This window comes from Melozone crissalis, unplaced genomic scaffold, assembly GCF_028551555.1.
Source record: "Melozone crissalis strain CALT ecotype California unplaced genomic scaffold, PUWL_Pcris_2 ptg000029l_1, whole genome shotgun sequence".
Classification (NCBI taxonomy): Eukaryota; Metazoa; Chordata; class Aves; order Passeriformes; family Passerellidae; genus Melozone; species Melozone crissalis.
The window spans coordinates 6,258,961-6,277,277 of record NW_026535807.1 but is presented as its reverse complement, the minus strand read 5'-3'; the positions used below and the strand labels follow the sequence as shown (position 1 = coordinate 6,277,277).

At 44.3% G+C, this 18,317-nt stretch overlaps 1 protein-coding gene across 22 annotated transcripts in view; it reads right to left on the bottom strand.

Moving 5' to 3' along the window:
* Positions 1–18,317, bottom strand: part of MAGI1 (membrane associated guanylate kinase, WW and PDZ domain containing 1) — a 331,966-nt gene that overhangs the window by 46,043 nt on the left and 267,606 nt on the right. For 17 of the 22 annotated variants that reach the window (XM_054281276.1, XM_054281280.1, XM_054281281.1 and 14 more), the window contains exons 8-12: positions 15,585–15,642; positions 13,262–13,350; positions 12,237–12,329; positions 9,297–9,479; positions 6,993–7,613 (exon numbers count right to left, since the gene is read on the bottom strand). In XM_054281276.1, the coding sequence (XP_054137251.1) occupies positions 6,993–7,613; positions 9,297–9,479; positions 12,237–12,329; positions 13,262–13,350; positions 15,585–15,642 (1,044 nt within the window). The remainder of the gene's footprint in view (positions 1–6,992; positions 7,614–9,296; positions 9,480–12,236; positions 12,330–13,261; positions 13,351–15,584; positions 15,643–18,317) is intronic. The other 5 variants (XM_054281287.1, XM_054281288.1, XM_054281298.1 and 2 more) reach the window with 1 other exon arrangement.

Here is an 18,317-nt window from a genome sequence, read left to right as displayed (position 1 = left end):
TAACACCTGTAAAGCACTTTGAAGGAGAAAAAACACCATGCAATCCCAACATATTACATTATTTATCAGACGACCTGATTTTAAATGTTAAGTTCGGCTTATTTTTATCACAAAGAGAAAACAAGTTTCTGCTTGCTTGCTTTACAAAACCAATTACAGAGATCAGTGTATGGTGCTGCATAACAATACCCAGCATTGTCCCAAAAAGGCGTATCTAACACTCCCCAGTGCTGCAGGAAAATTAACTCACACACTGGATTGAAACACATGCACATAAGCAATTCTAATGAGGGGGAGGAACTTCGAACTTCTTATTAAAAATACCTAAACTTATAACATTTCCTTTATTTCATCTTTTCCTGACTTCAATTGATTTTTCTCTCTGCTCCTTGATATACTAGTGCCTAATCAGAAAAACGCTGTGAGAGAATAGCAAATGTTACATCAAACTTGCTTTAAACCTTTTAAAAAATCTCAACAGCTTCTTAGAACATAATTCCAGTCAACAGAGAGAAGAGAATAACAGAGTGACTTGGTGGTTTGGAAAAAAAAAAAGATTCAGCTACTCCCAACTAAAGGTTCCCCCAGTCCTGCTCCTTCCCTGCACCTAAATTTTAACAATGCCTTTTTACCAGGATTTTCTGTTTTCAGAAAATGGCAAAAAGGCACAATACAAAACTTTTAAAAACATCTCATTTCTAACACAGTTTGTAAACCAGCTTCACTAATCTAATTGCTTTCTTGCCTGGCAAAGCTCTTTAAAAGAAACGGTAACAAAAATAAACAAGAGGAAACAATTGAAGACAGAATTTAAAATGCCATATGATATTCCAAGTTTAACCAGGAAATCCATAACACTGTAATTATGAAGTAATGACCCTAGAACACAAAATAATGAACTTTAAAAAATAATTCTTGGCCTTACACATGGACATACATTTCTTCAAGCATGTACAATTCTGATTTCCTAAATCAATCCTAAATAAACCCCAGTGAGGGGTGCCTAAGAGCCTGGATAGTATTATTTGTACCACAATATCAGGTATTTTTCAGCACACAGCTTAAAACAACCTCTACTGAGTGACAAATTGAAAGATTCAACAAACAGGTTTGGTGGGAGATACCCGAGCGGAAGGTACTGGGAGAGCTGGTGGTGATGGACAGAAGGTAAGACAAGGAAAAAAGAGGTGATTTGAAAAGGGATTTTTAAACAGTTTAGAAGTCAACTGAGCACACCAGAGGGCAGAAAGGAATTTGATCTGTCCCTGTTCTGGGGGTCCAGGGAAGGAGCAGCCACAAGAAAACCAACCATGACGGTGGCAATGAACGAAGCCTGGCAGCAGCAGCTCTGTGCTCGGCCAGATGGGATCCAGGGAGCCCCTAGATAAAAACAGCACAAAACTCTGTGTGTTTTGTGTAAACTCTGCTCCCTCTCTGCTGGGGCTGAAAACACTGCTGGAAATGGTGAACTTTCCTTCCTATCCCACAAGCTTTGGCACTGGCAAACGTGCTCTGTGGTAACCATCAGATGAGTCCCAGGTTGCGACTTTTGTCCCAAATGCAGTTTGGAGTCACTCTCCCTCTAATTCAGCAGCTGCCAAGACAGTTTGAAACTTTCTGGCAGCTCACTGCTTAAGTGGCATGACTTTCAACTCACTCTTCACTGCAAGCCTAAAGGGTAAACAGCAATGAGTGGCTTGTTTAAAAGAGTTCAAGCCTGCACTGAATAGCTGATTGCAGCTCTAATTATACGGTGGTTTTATATCATTAGGGACAGCAAATGAAAAGGAGCTTTAATTCCACCACTTTTTTTTTTTTTTTAACCACTCAATAATCCAGTTCCACCTTAAGAAAGGAAGAGGAAACTTCATTTCCAGGTGGGAATTCCAGCAAGGGAAGGTCCATACTTCTTAAACCTACTGACTTGAGGACCAAGTGAGCAGGACTACTGGAACAGACCTCTCCCCATTTCCACCAACCTCACAGCTTCCCACAAGCACCTTTCATTCCACTGAACCATAAATAGGGAATTTACCATGGACTTCACATGAAGTGAAGTACTCAGGTAGCAAGTGATGGGCATTTAGATAAGTAGATGTTGCATTGATTCTTCTTCCCATAAAACACATTTAGTTTTGACATCTTGTGTATATCTATAAATCTATTTAGCATATTTATTTATTTATTTATATTTAATATTTTTTTCAGAATATGTATTTCCATTCCCCAGTTTAATGTGAGTTTGGCACTAGGGAAAGCAATTAGAAATGGCACAGATTTGCACATGAGATGTGAGTGACATTTCACCTGCGTGCCTTTACTTTGATCTGGACCAAAGTGGGAACACATCTTCCAGGGGATTATGTAGATCAGGCTAAGGTTTATGCTATTTTTGACCTTCCAGTGAATAAAGATGCAACTAAGCACTAACTGTGAGAGCTCTGAAGGTAAATTGTCTGTTCAGACCTGCATGAACACTCAGTGTAATTCTTGGAACTGAACAAAAACTAAACACATATATTTTGGTTAACCTGAAGACTGACCTAAAAAAAAGAGGTAAAAAAGGAAAAAAAATCCTCTTTAATCAGGGGCAATTCACAAAATATAAAATACATTAAGATATTCTCTGAAACAAATATTAGGTCTCAGTGATTCCAAAAAATACAGCCCAGTAGTTTTGCAGAATAACCTGTTCTGACACAGCCCCCCACCTGTCCCAACACAGGCACAACTTCCAGAATAGAAGTCCCTTGGGAAGCAGGGAAATTATTGTGACAAAATGTTTCTTGTATTATGAATAGTCTGTGCAGAATGGAGAGGTATTTGAGAATTGCTTATTTCAGTTGATTACAGTGCATAGGCAAAGCTTCAATGACTAATGGATTTCAAGTGGCAAATAATATTACTTTGTTTCTTTGCTTTCAATTTTTTTTTTTTGTAGAAAGTACTTCATGTACTTGGTAGGTACAAGGTTAAAAGAACCTTTTTTGCTACAAACATTCCAAATAAAGTTGTACCTTTTACAGCTGCCTTAACAATAATTCTTTAAAATAACCAAGGTATGTAATCACAATTTCCAGTGCAGGGACAAAAACATGTGCTTAATTCTGCATTTTGTAGCAGCAGCAGTGGTTTACTTTCAGGTGCGGAGCTCTCAAATGGTGCTGCTGGTTTATCAAGCATCTCCTCTGCTGTTGCAGACACCATGTCCTGTCCCCTTCAAACGTGCTCAGCTTCACCTTCAGGCAGTAAAGCCTTCACGCCTCCTCCAGTCTGACTTACAGGCTCTAATGGCTTGGCACCCCCTTCTCATTTTCAGTTTAAATTACTCTCAGCCAAACACACAGTTGTTCAGCCAGCTCCTTCATTTAAGTACCTTCTATCTCTCCTGCCTAACAGAGACAATAATTATTTTGTCCCCTCTGTCCCTTCATTTTGATAAGCAAAAGCAGCTTTTCCAGGCAGCCCAATCAACCCTCTGCACCCTGGGGTGGGGTGAACTCTTTCTGAACCCCTCATATCAGGGGTTTTGAGTTTCATCCACATATAGGTGAAAGAGGAAAACAACAGCAATACGATTGATACTACAGAGGAGAGGAAGGAGAAGAAAATTTAAAAAAAAAATTAAACCAGAACACAGACAAAGTAAATTTTCTATGAGGCCTCTGGAAAGCAAATTGTCAGTGATCTGAACTGGTATTGAAGTATTTATCCCAATCCTGCAAACGATTTTAGATGACACCTGAGCACACAGAGGGGGCATTTCAGGTTCACCCCTCCTGAAATCATCAGGATTCATCATCCTTGTGCTCCTCACTCAGAGGCAGCAGCAGGATTGGCCCTCTCCCATAAGGCAGTGCATCAGCTGAACACACTTCACAGTAAACATTTCACAGGCTGCTCTCAGCAACTCTGCGTTTGCATTTTAACAATTAGACCTCCTTGTTGGGAGTGCACCAGCAGCTTGGAGCAGGCAGAGCTTTTCCTGTATATTGCACATCTCTTTCTGATATTTTTCTGCTTGATTAGTAATCACTTTGAACATCCTTTCAGCAGCTCTTGGATGAAAGCCTTGGCGTGGCAGGGATGCTTCCTGCACAGCGGGACTGAACGCAAGTTGGGCTGAAGGAAGGATGCTGACAGCAGCTGAGCACTTTCCTCACTGGACACCAGAGGGAGGAGGAGGAAAGGACAAGTGACAGAGAAGCTGAAGAACAGCTTCAAGAGCCCTGAAGGAGCTTATCAGACACCCGAGCCAAATACATTTCTGCAATCGCACCAAAATAAAGAGCGGCGCCTTGTCTGGGGATGGTGCTGCTGAGCAGAGACTTGGCAGGGGCAACACGAGGTGAAGTTACAGGGAAAGGACCGGAGTGCAGCAGCTCTGAGTGCCAGGTGGATTTCAGCCAGTTCCACCTTTGTTTTTTTAAATAGTTTGGGCTCTAAAGGACCTTAAAGATCATCTAGTTCCAACCGCCCTGCTGGGCACAGGACACCTTCCACTGTCCCAGGGTGTCCAAATCTCACCCAGCCTGGCCTTGGACATTCCCAAGGATGCCACAGCTGCTCTGGGCACCCTGTGCCAGGGCCTCACCACCCTCACAGGGAACAGCTTCTTCCCAATATCCAATCTAAACCTGCCAACTTTCAGTTCAAAGCCATTTCCCTGTCCTGTGAAAAGCTCCTGTGAAAAGTCATTCTCCAGCCACCTTGTAGGCCCCTTTATGTCCTAGGAGGTGAACCTTGTAGGCCCCTTCATGTCCTGGGAGGTGCTGTAAGGTTTCCTTGAAGCTTTCTCTTTCCATGTTGAGCAACCCCAGCTCTCAGCCTGTACTCACAGCAGAGCTACTCATGCCCTCATCCCTCTGATCATCTTGGTGGCCTCCTCTGGGCTGGCTCCCACAGGTGCAGGAGGTTCCAGTGCTGGCACCCAGCTGGATGCAGTGCTCCAGGAGGGGTGGAGCAGAGGGGCAGGGTCCCCCTCTCACCTGCAGCCCAGGTGATGGATGGATTTCTGGGCTCTGAGTGCACATGGCTGGGGCATGTCCAGCCTCTCACTCCCCAACATCAGAAGTCTTAAACAAACCTGACAGATTTTGGGTCTGAGGCTTCTACTGTGCATACTCTGCTTGGCTTCTCTGCCATAGCTTGAGCATCTTGGTCCAGCTTGCCTCTGGATGTGAGGAGAACCTTGTTTCAAAAAATAACTGTGGACCAAGGCCACCAAGACCTCCAAGTTCTGTACCACAAGAGTGTGAAATTCAAAACTGCAAGTGCTCTGTGCTGAGATGGAAATGTGAGGACCTTGAGGGAGGGAGGGAGGCAGTTCAAGGAAACTGACATGGCACCTTATCTAGGAAGGTGATAGCAAATGTGGTTAGTATCTTGATTAAATTAAAAAAAAATAAAAAAAGATTCAACATGATTATCAGGGAGCTATTTACTATTTTATTAAAACTAGGCTTTTATTTCCTCATTAAAACTTTTCATTATGCCTTCAAGGCTTTAGGAGGATTATTAAATGTCAGGCACAATTCAAATAATTAATATATGGTGTTACCAGATACATATGCACTCTCCAGGAGCATTAATAATAGCTGCTATTTTTCTTCCAACCATATTTTCTCCATAATACATATATTAATCATGAGAATGAAGTGCATTTTTAAAATCTCTCTAGTACTGAAAGTCTTTAAGGAACTCACACTTTGAAAATTGAAGAATTCTTAATATATTCTGTTCTCTACTTTCTAATTTACTATCAAAATACAAAAATACAGTAAGCACTTGGAAAGAAAGGAGTATAGGAAAGGCAGTGCTTTCTCCAGAGCTGCTATTAACTGCAGAATCAATGTATTCAACGCCTTGAAATAAGTCTTGGAAAACAACAAACCAGACTTGTGAATTCAGGAAACAACTTGTCCCTTGTTAAAATGGACTGGCTTTTGGTGTTTACTGCAATCAAAACACTTTAGAAAAGTCAGCAGGGAAGTACTTGCATAGCGCACACTCCCCTCTGGCTGTGCTCAGCACCTACCTGTGCCTTTAACTCTGCCTCTGCAGGGAGGTCATTGCTGCCATCCACAGGGCACCCATGTGTGTTCTGTCCATAAAACCCTGCATGGGACAGGGAGCACAGTGGGGACAGCCCTTTGTCCCTCTGAGAGCCCCAGTGCCAGGCAGGGAGGGAGAGCTGACCCCTCTGCTCTTGATTTTGCACTCCACAGCCAACCTGGACTTTCCTGAGACCCTTTTCCCTACCCCAGCAATCTCAATCCACAGGTTAAAGGGGTGCTGCCTCAGGTTACTTTACATTTACTATGTACAGGGAAAGAGTTCCTGTGCATGGATTGATCACTGACAGGTTACTTGCCAGCCATTCTCCATGTAGGCTGCCTGTGGGATGGGTTTTGTACCTGCTGGTGGCTTCAGCAGTGCTACCAAAAAATGAGCTCAGCTCCCAATGGCACAGCAAACAAATGTGCAGAAGTCACACTGCAATTGCTTACAACTTGGAGAAATTTAAATTCTCTTCTAGGCTCCCAAATGTATCCCAGGTATAATCCTTCCCAATGAAGAGTCATTAAGTATCTGATTTTGAACACTGCAAATTGCAGAACATATTACCAGCCTTTTCCATATCTCAGAATAGCTCAAGGAATGTCTATGTTCTATTTAAAACACTCAGGTTTTCTGAGCATGAGACCAGGGTTTGTTATGTAAGCAAAGGTGTAACCACACCACCCTCCTGCCCCTTACCAGCTCTGTGTGCATGTGGGAACCTGAGCATCCCCCACAGTGCACCAACACACAATAAATAATTTTAACCACCTATGTGACCTGACAACTGCCAACTTGGGGCAGTTCCTACATCTCAGGAAAAAATCCCATTTCTACAGAGAAGCTTAGGAGAGCAGATCTTTCATGACATGCATTTTTTTCCTTTTTCTAATTTCAAGAAGAGGTGTTTCAAAGCAGTTTTGAAGCCTTACCTCCTCGCTGCACCAGCAACGTGACTTCGCTTCCCTTAGGACATTCAATCAGCATATCCACCACCTGGTTGTGAGTGAGGCTCTGCACATTCTTCTTGTTGACTTCCACTATGAGGTCTCCCTCCTTCAGGCCGCGGCACCGCGGGCTGTCCACAATCTGTTTCACTCTTTGGCCTCCCCCACCGGGGCTGTCTGCTATAGTAAACCCAAAGCCCATGGGCCCCTTCACTATGTGCACAGTTATGAGTTCAGGCTGCGTGGCTATGGAGGACGCCAAGGACACCGTGTCGTTGGGGTAGCCGTGGGGTCCATTGGAGGAGACCTCGGCCGGGCTGCTGGGCCTGGCCTCCTTTGTGCCGTTCACTTTCCCTGTTTTGCTGCTGTGGCTGGCCGGGGAGTCGTAGTTCTCCTGCCCGTTCACAATGATGGGCTCTTTGTCCAAAATCGCCACGGACGTGACCAGGCTGGTGTTGGGGTCGTCGGGGTCGAAGGGCAGGGGGTAGCCCCGGCACAGCTCCAGGTCCACGCTGGCTCCGATGGGGATGGACTGGAAGATTTTCACCACCTGGGCGTGAGTGTGCCCCAGCACACAGGTGTCGTTCACGCTGACTATGACGTCCCCTGCAGTGGACACAGACAGACAGACAAGGAAATACATTTTGTGCACTGCAGGAAGGGGAGGGCTACAGCCTGAGAGCAGATCTGCAGCACCCACAGGGCCAGAGGGCTACAGCCTGAGAGCAGATCTGCAGCACCCACAGGGCCAGAGGGCTACAGCCTGAGAGCAGATCTGCAGCATCCACAGGTACCACTCACAGGCAACAGCAGCATTTCAGCACAAGAAAAAGGAACGATATTGTAAATTCACAGCATGCTCCATGGCAGGGAAGAACGATGCATCTGACTCCATGTTGCTAGAAGGCTAATTTATTACTTGATTGTACTATATTATATTAAAGAATACTGTACTATACTAAAGAATACAGAAAAGATACTCAATGCCAAAAAGATAATAATAAACTTGTGACTCTTTCCAGAGTCCCAGCACAGCTAGGCCCTGATTGGCCAATAAGTCAAAACAACTCAAAGCAGAATCCAATGAAACAATCACCTGTGGGTACACAATCTCCAAACACATTCCACATGAGCACAAGACAGGAGAAGCAAATGAGATAAGAATTGCTTTTCTTTTCTCTGAGGCCTCTCACTGACTTTCAGCTTCCCAGGAGAAAAACCCTGGGCGAAGGAATCATGTTCAGAGAATGTGAATGCCACAGAGTGGTGATACTTGGGTGAGCAAAAACTCTGTGGATTCATGGCATAAAGCCTTTATGTACATAAATGTTTTTGGAAGTGAAAATGGAATTGGCTCATGCAAAAAATTAATAAATTTAAATGCTGGTATATGGGCCGTTTCACAGTTATTTTGAAGTCCAGCTCTCACTGTTACATGATGACATATGATAGGAACAAAATTGAGAGCACATGGGAGCTGTAACAGAAGGCTCTCAAATACCAACTGCTCAGACACAGTGAGTGCCACATGCCATGTCTCATACTTCAGCCTGAAATCCAGATATTGATAAAGTTATGAGTCATTTTATTAACACCGGGGCTGCAAAATAGGGATGTTAAGTGCTGTGATGCTCAAGCTGAAAGTGAGGAGTTGTGACCTCAGACAAAGCCTTAAGAGGATTTCATAGAATCAAGGTGGAAAAATACCTCCAAGATTATTGAGTCAAACCATTAACCCAGCAACACTGTGCTCACCACTAAACCATATTTCATATTTTGCAACTAAATTGTGATGGACCTGATCTCCAGCAAAATGAATTTGCCCTTGGTGCCTCCACACAGGGAAATTGCAGATTAGCCCACTGCTCTGCCCATTCCTTGGGAGCAGCTTTGGAAAGAGGCAAGCAGCATGGCAGAGACACAAACACAAGGTGGTGCAGCCCTACAAAAATCCATCAATCACAGCAGGGAGCAGGAACCCACAGCCTGGTGTGGAACCCCACAACTGCTGGCTCCTCTCCTCAGATCAGCGTGGGGACAGCAGGAGCTGGCAGTGTCCCAGCTGGTATTTTGACACTGAGATAGAATTCCAATACATGAAATGTCTTTTTCCAAGATTCTGGATATATTCTTCAATGCATATCACTTCCTTACTTACTGATAGGAAAGCTGAATGCCTTTCCCCAAGAAAGAGATGAATACTGCAGTCCTTTATGAACAGCACCTCAAACCAGCTGCAAAAACACAAACCAAAGTGATAGTGATGATTTTGATAGAAAGCATCAGTACCTGTTTCCATTTTGCCATCCAACGCTGCAGGACCATCAAGCACCAAACTTTTGATTTGGAGGAATTCATCTGGCTCATCTCCTCCAACGACAGTGAAGCCAAAGCCCCTGCTGCTCTTCCTTAGCTTGGTGTGGATGAACTTCCCTTTCAACTCAGAAGGGTTTCGTGTAAAAAAAGGTTTTCCTGTGTAGGAAGTTTGGAAAAAAAATCTATAAGCGGGCAGGCAAGAGTGTTTGATCTCTTTTTCCTCTGCTCCTCCCCACTGCAAGGAGTCCATGGACAAACACAGCAGTGTGCAGGGACAGGGCTGCACTTCACTCCTGCAGCCTCTCATCTCATCACACTCAGCCTGTCTCCCTGGATCCAGGCAGGCACTAAAAGATGTGAACAAAACCCTAGTACCTGGCACTTTGTTAGCTGTGGTCGTGCTCACCAAAGCCCCAAGGCTACAAAAGGGAAAACATGCTGCTTTAAAGAATGGAATGCATTAAAGCTAGGGATGCTGGGCTGGATGTGTGTCTCATCTCTGTCCTGAGGTGGTTGTATCCATCCTGGGAAGGATGGGGCAGGGTTAGGGGGCCTCCTACAGGAGTCTGCAGTGAGAGTTTCTGCAGAAAGAAGCATCATTATGTTTTTCACCACTTGATTTTCTCCCAACCCACTGAACAAAAAGCAAGTTCTGAGCTCTGATAAGACAGATACCCTTTAGCATAACCCCCAGCCCCACCATTGCTACTGCCCTATGACCTCCACTGAGAAAAGGGGAGGACGCTGATGTTGTTCTTCAGACACTGTTTGAAGTCTTTTCCCTTTCTGCTCCTTGCCTGTTGTGGATGAAACACTGCTGGCGTGAAGTTTGAATCAAAGAGCAGCCAGGACCAGAGCAGTTGTGCTGGAGGGCTGGGAATGCTCTCTGGGAGCACAGTTCAGAGGGAAAGAGGTGCCCCACGGACCAAAGCACATCCTTGCAAAGCATGCTGCACAGGCTCAGCAAAGGGATCAGGGCTGCTGCACTTCACAGTGCCAGCACTAAACACCTTTGCACTTTTAATTGTTTTTAACGCTTAGCCTGTGCCACTAAGCCCTCTGGTGACAACTCTGGGATCAGCAGTGGGTATCACAGCCAGCAGGGCTGGCTCTCTTTCAAACACCTCAGCAGCATTGCTGTGGGCCTCTGCTCAGAGAGGAGACCTCAGGGGAGAGCGAGGGGATTTGAGATTTGTAAGCCTTTGACTGGGAGGAACAAATGTATATTTGAAGATTATTCATGAGGAGGCAGTGTGAGGACTTGTAGTTTTCTGCCTTTGAAGGGTGGCAGAGGAACATGGAAATCCTGCACATCGTGGGCAGATGGTCTGCTCAGACCCCAGCCTGCAATAAAAGCCCTGACTATCAAAGGCAGCCCAGAGTCCCAGGTAACACTCACAGCTGAGGGGCAGAGTGCAGCAGGGCTCATTTCTGGTTCAAAGGATGAGCAGAACAAGCAGAGCTTGCTGGTGTCTGCCCACAGACACAGGCTGAGCTTGCCCTGCAGCAGCAGGACAGCAGCACCACAGGCTACATCCCACATACAGAACTCACATTTGAAGTGAGTCTATCTACAAAACCCAGGCTGTGAGAGTGCTGCCAGGGGCACAGGGAGGGCTCCTTGTGCCCACGTCCCTGCCAGCAGTGCCGTCAAGGGGAGAGATGGAAACCTCCAGGCATGGAAACTGCTGCAAATGGGGAGAGAGAGAAGAAGGAGCAGCACTGAGAAAGGAAGAGGAAGGAATGAAAGAGGAGAGGAATCATCAGCAGATACCAGGACATGTGACTCAGAGTGGTGCTGAGACAGGTTAATGCCCTGCTCTAACACTGCTGCGCAGTTTTGGTGGCTGAGTTGTTGGGTGATGTTGAGCTCCCAACATCAGCCCTGTGTGACAGCTCCTTTGCATTGCCATGTGTGGATGCTTGGGCAGCCCTTGCTTCAACCTGACTGTGGGAAAGGCAAAGGTGGCGTCCACAGAGGCCTCCAGGAGGAAGATCAGCATTTCTGGGGCACTCTGATGACATCTCTACACTCAGGTGCCTGCTGGTCAGGGTGCCAGCCTCAGACCTCCCATGTTTTTCTTCGCTACCAGGCTGGATTACTCTAATGTACTCTAATATCCCTTAGGACTGTACTGGGGGATTTGGGTGCTGTGAAATCCCACGTCTGTTTTGGAAGGGCTGATCTGCTTCCTCCTGCTGCAGAGAGCATTTCCTGGCTTTTCCTGGCAGGAAAGGCTGCCTGGGACAGTAGCACTCCAGTCAGGTTTGCCTTCAGAGACCATGGGAGTACTTCCCAGCTCTGTCAGGAAGGTGCATTTCAGACAGATTCCCTCTCACCTTCCCCAGGCTCTGGCTCCTGCAGACCAGGGCAGTGCCACTCACTTGCTATGCAATTCAGATGTAGTCAAAACTAAGCCTATTTACAACCACTTGTAACCAGAGAGCACTTTACTGCCACAGGTACAAGTGGAACTCCCTGCCCTTGCTGGTGACCTGACCTGGCAATGCTTCAGCTCATGTTGCAAATTCAGGAATGATTCATGTCCTGCCTGGTGAGTTATTTAAGGCAAACAACTGGTCTGTGACCACTGACACAATAAATAAGGCTGTAATAGCCCAAAGCACCTGTACACAAGTACAACTTCTGAGTAAGCCCACTGTGTTTGAAAACTTGGAAGAATAGCCACAATCCTCTTTTTGATGTGTGCACCAAATCTCATTCACCTCTTGCACTCAGCAACAAATGTAGTCTTGGAATAAAGTAGCCTCAAAAATCTGGGAATTCAGATAAGCAGGCACAGCGCCTGGTGTGTCACCAGTGGTGGAAATACTGCCCTTGTGGTGGCTGAGGGAATTCTCAGGAATAAAAACCTTTTTGCTCTTTTACAACTGGCTTAACAAGGCTGTTACCTTGTACTGGTGCTTCCCGAGCTGCCTCTTGGTTGTTTGAAACATGGTTTGGAGCAGCAGGTGCAGGGAGAGATGGACACTCCTCTGTCCATTCTGGAGAGGGCAGAGAGGGAAATGTTACTGGCTTCACAACAGCACCAGGAGCTGCTGCACACATTGGGAGTGTGGGGCTCAAGCAGAGGAGAGGTGAGAAGCATGGCAAGAGAGGAAACAGAGCCACAGACAGAGGGAACACAACGAATGGGATGTCCAAAAACCAGTTCTGAAGGATCTCTATATCCAGGTCAACGGATCCATCTGCTGGGACATCCTATCTCACACTGAAACTTGGGATGTGATTTGCATCTAAGTGGACTTGACATGAAATTGAAATCACAGTATGTAAGTACTTCTACTTACATGCCATGACATGCCACTCATGGCATCTAAGTAGAAGAACAAACCCAAATACCACAGGGCCCTCACTGCAGCTGGGCTCCGTTTGAACAAAAAAAAAAATGAAAAAGTAAGAAAGAAAAAAAAAGGGGCCGGGAGGGAGGAAAATAATTTTTAAAAAGTGTTTCAAAATAAGGAAATTGCTTCAGATTTTAGAGCCTGACAACATTCAAAGGTCTTGGTTTAAGAAATCTCTCATGCAGGGTTTATCTGGCGCATGTAAGAGCCCACTCCTCATCCCCTCTGACAGCCTGAGTCCAGTGCAGACTGGAACAACACCTACAGTGACTAACTTGATGGAGCAGACTGAAGAGGAAAACGTGCTTTAGCTGTCTCTGGGAAGTCTAGAAACTTTCCAGAGGAAACAAAGGACATACAAAGAAAAATCTCTCCTGTCTAACAAGATTGAAACCTTCTACACTTAAATAATCCAGTTTAGATTTCCTCCTTTGCTGCATCTTCTGTGCAGGACAGACACAGCCTTTGCCATGCACATCACTTTGCCATGGAGGGAAGCACAAACAGTGGCAGGATGCCAGGGAGGACATTCCCCATGAATAACCCACCCACCATGCCCTCAAGGTGCCAACCTTCTGGAGGCTGCTGCTGCTGTTCCAGCTGCTTCTTCCTCTTGGCTTCAAGGACGGGGTTCTCATACTGCGTCTTGCGGTTGATGTGGCTGGAGATGGAAGAGAGCAAAGAGTTAGCAATGAAACCCTTGGTGCAACAGACAGGTATGAGGGCCAGGCACTGGAACTCCTCTTTCTGAGGAAAGGAGTAAAATCCCAAACAAACCCAGCAGTGGTGTGGAGCCAGGCTCATCCAAAAGGAGTATTAGGAAAAACAAGCAGATTCTGGTATTGATATGATGTCGCGAGTAGGGATGGGTAGTTCCTTCAAATACATTAAAGTAGTGATCTATCTGTGAAAAATGAGATTAAAGCAGGAAAGGCATACTGTCTGATTGCATTTTAAAAGACAGGCCTGTATCATCCCTGCTTTAATCAGATTCCCAGAGGTGCAGTCATTTCCTGGCTCACCCAAATTAAAAACAAAACAAAGCAAACCAAACCCCAACATCTGTCAGCAATCTGATCAATGCACACAGGGTGTCTTAAAAATATCTGCAGGGATGCAAGCTGTGAGCTGGGCTCCAAATGGATCAAAATCTATCCAGAATGAGCCACCAGCAAATACTCCCAGTGGAAACCAGCATTTAGTGAAACTTCAGCTGCTTTCCTCAGGCAGCTTTTGAGCACTAAGAGATGTTGAGAGCCAATATTTTGTACCAGTTCTAGAAAAAGAAAAAAAATAAGCCCAGCCCCATCACAGCACACAAGGCTCAACAGAGGATTCACCATGTTATTAAACCCAGTGAAGAACAGCAGCCACAGATGCTGGGGTGGCAGGGGCAGGGCTGGGACTCCCTGAATGCCTCATCAACTGCTCAAGAGCCATTTTCAGTAGAGATTTTGCTACAGCAGAGGAACAGGAAGACCTCAAAAAATATATTACCTTAAAGCCTGTCTTTGTATACAAAGCAAAGTTTACCATTAAGAGTAATTGCTATTATATTATATATCCTATCCAGTCTGCCTTTATAAAAAAACCCATGTGAAAACCAACCATATTTTCAAGTAATTGTGACAGAAGCACTCCATGGATTTATATTCAGAAATTTTTCTGTTAAAGATCAATATTAAATCACTAGAAAAATATTTAACTTACTAAATAAAAAACAAGTTAGTGACTTCTACCTCACTGAAAGTGAGCTCTAACCACTCATTGAAAAAGATTTCCCATTTCAAGATATCTTTAGAGGGCCAAGAAAAAATTATAACTACTTTAAAAATGATATAAACTTTTTCATGATACAATTGTCTCTCAATAAAAACTATTATGTAATAACAAAGTGACTGATTTGAAGGGACAGAGACAAATGCTGAAATTACAGCCATCATGCTAGCTTAGAGACAGCAAGTAAAATAAAATTATTGTCTTATTGAAGTTACTTTTTGATTTAATTCCATCAGTAAGGAGTGCCACAAAACTAACAGGCATGTGTATATAAAGTGACAGGACAATATCCTGTAAAGATCTCTTGGCATGGCATTTAATAGCTGAAAAATATTCTTGATGTCTTTGGTAAATAAATGTCAAGCCTTAATTACACAGTTTGCTAACCTTGTTTCCCTAGGCACAGATGGGAGGGTCAGAAATGAGCCAAAGCAGACAGAAACTGTATTCCATGTCTACTCTGAGGGCTATCATAAGCCATCCTACTAGACAGGAGTATACACATAATTAAAAATTCATTTTATGGGGTCAGTGATGAAACAGAACTCGGATCTCTGGTTTCCCAAAGGAGCAATCTGACATGTCGATAAAGGAGAGGCTGCTCCAATTCCAGAGAGAGTCCCATTAAACCTGTAATTGTATTCACAATCACACAGCCTGATGGAAGAGCCTCTGCCACGGCTGTTTGGTCACACCATCTTCTCCAATCCTCCTTTTGAGCATCTTCTGGCTGGTGGATTGCTTTGCACACTCATTTTGTGACCACAGTGCTGCACAAAGCCCACCAAACTCAGCTAAGTGCACACTCATTAATGTTCTCTGGATAGAACATTATAATTTGTGGGGTGCTGGGGCTCCTGCACATCCCAGCCCTGGATTGCTCCTGCCTTCTTTGAGCTTAACCCCTTCCCAGGGCACTCCTGTCCCCCTGAGCCCACTCTGGGGTGGATGGGGATGGCCAGACAGGGCTGCCCTGTCCCAGACCCCATAACATCCCCCAGCCTGTCATGGGCCAGGGTCTCCTCCTCCTCCTTGGCCTCAGGTGGTACCAGCAAAGCACAGAGTGGGGTGCAGGGACCCCTCCTCACCCCAACCAGAGCAGGCAGCAGCACTTACTCTACATAGTAGACACCATATACAGGATCTTCGATCTTCTCCCAACCAGCAGGCAACTCTGGAAACAGAAAAAGCATTACTGAAACCTCCAGGGCAGGTGTTTTCTGACAGGCAGCTGCTCCTGCCCAACGTGCAAAACTCATCAGTGGATCAGGCCTTGCTTTGGGTACTTTTCAGAATGATCACAGCCTCCTTTGGAGGGCTGGCACTGTGACACCAACACTCCAGCCTGTGCCCCCTGTGCTGGGTCATCACTGGGAAATGCCCACACTGGTCAATGTTTGATTTGCTTTTTGCATTAAATGAGCAAATGCTCAATACACTTCCTGTCTGGGACTGCCTCAAGTGCCCCCCTGGTTTCTCCACCATGGCCAGTGGCCCTGGAGGGAGCAGTGCAGGGGAAATCAATGCAGGAAAGGCTAGGGCATTTTAACACCAACCCATGAAGGTGAGTGAGACTATGGCAAAAAACTCTACCCCGCTGACAGAGACCACTTCCACCTCCTGTACCAGGGCTGAGCCATTTATGCTCACCAGTGCAGAAAAGAGGAATTTTTTTACTCTTTTCATTGGGATTTGCAGCGCTCAGCCATGAGCCCAACACAAAACCAGGAAAAGGTGGATTTAACATGTATGCCATCATATGGAACCCACCCAGGAGGTGCATTTCATTCCACAACACTTCATGTAAGAACACACACTGCCACAGTCACATGGAACAGAGATTTCCTTCCTTTCATTACCATAATTGACAAAAAAATGTTCTGAAGATGAAATTAACATTTTAAAATGGATCTGCTTTTGTTCCTGTTGATTTTCTAGGCTGCAGACAGTACTTTAACTGTAATTAGTGAATGTAATGCAATCACTGCAGCATCCAACCGAGGGTTATTAAAGCTGTATGTGTTTCTTAAGGGCCTGATCCTTGTGCCACTTATTTAAACCTCCACCACACTATGGACTGTGCACATGTGGACCCACAAATTTTGCACATTCATTTAAATATAAAAAAACCCAACAGTGATGGATAATACAAGTTTAAATAGCTCATGCAAAGTAATTTGTCAAAATTTAACATTAAATTTGTCAACACTGACAGTAATCTATGTTTGTTCATTATCAAATGCAGAGATTTATTTCCATTAATGGCATCAATTGCTGAGCCAATATAATCAACAATGGTCCATTAATTAGAATAATGTTGCCATAAGGATAGAAATATCTCAAGACTGGAGAGGAACAGAATCTATACCAACACACATGGACTAATTACTCAAAGTTTATGTTTGTGTTCAGAATTGGCTGGAGATCAGATGAAATCAGCTTTCATGAATTTTGCTCCACGTGTCCCTTATTTGCAAATAAAAGGTAGGTTTTCCATTCTTATCCTTATTTTATCCTCATTGTGTTTAACATCTTTGGATTCCTTGAGACATAAGCCATTAAATGCAAGCCAATGCTAACTTCTGGGCATGAAAAAACTCCATGTTTTTATCAGTAGAGATTGAACACTTCAGAATTAGATATTCCTTTACATCCTGCAAGTTTATCTGAGAAAAGGTCAGAAAGCTAGAGGCCAATCTGGAAAGTCTTTTCACAAAGGGAACTCTCAGGTTTGCAGAGGAGCCCCAGAAGGTGAGAGCACCCTGGGACTGGCTCCAAGAGTTTCAGTGGGATTCAATTACAACCCAGCATGCAGTTGGGAGAATCACAAGCTGTTGTATCAATTTAGTTTGTTGCACTGTGGTGAAGGTAGAATGGTAAAGAGATCAAGCTGGGGTGAAAGAAAAATAAAAAGTCAATGAGGGAAAGAAGTGATGCACAAATGCCTTCAAATGAGTTCCAGCAGTTCTCATGCTAAATATCTTTTGTCTGTTTTAGACTGCTAAGTGCTTTTTTATTTTTAAAGTTTAAGCAAAAAAAAAAAAAAAAATTGTTTTCTTTCTTCTGTTCACAAAAGATTTTGATAGTTAATGTATTTTTTTTCCTTCCTATTTAAAGTATTTTCACAAAAGATCAGAACACCAGCACTTTACTAACCCCCAAAATGCCAAAATCGTTCCAGTTTACTATCTCTGCAGCTTTTTTAAAGGAACAAATCTCCATGTTTTCAGATATAACAATATACAAAACTGCAGCTTTTAACACATTTCTTGCTGATTATGCAGATGCACTTTTTGACTCCTACAAGCTTCCATAAGTTCTCTAAAGTAAAAGACAATATTCTCCATAGCCATGTTGCAGTCCAGCTGCTTTAAATTATTAATCTCCTTTCTTTATCTCTCCTGCCAAACTGAAGATGACCCAGAGAATTAGATTTTATCACAGAGATGAGATTTCAAAAAACATTTTGCATCATTAGGAGCCTGGGTGAGCCATGTGGTTTTTATTTCGGTACATCCATGCAGCACCAATGCAGTCTCAGATCATGTATCAGCAGGTGGGTAAATTCAATGGACACATATCTAATATCACAATTTTAAGCCTTGGATAAGCACATGGATTCCTGTTGAGATGCTCTAGCATCCTGCCCTACATACAGAGGGGCTGGATGGATTCCTAAAAAATTACTTCTCTAGCCATCAGGTATTTCAGCTGCAGCCATGCACGACTGTGAATGAGCTGGAGGGAAACTCAGCACACTCAGCTCTTACTGCTCCCTGTGAAGCCAGGTCCAAGCCATGTCAAATTCTTTACAGGTTAAATAGGTTAAATTTTTTATAGGCTTTATAG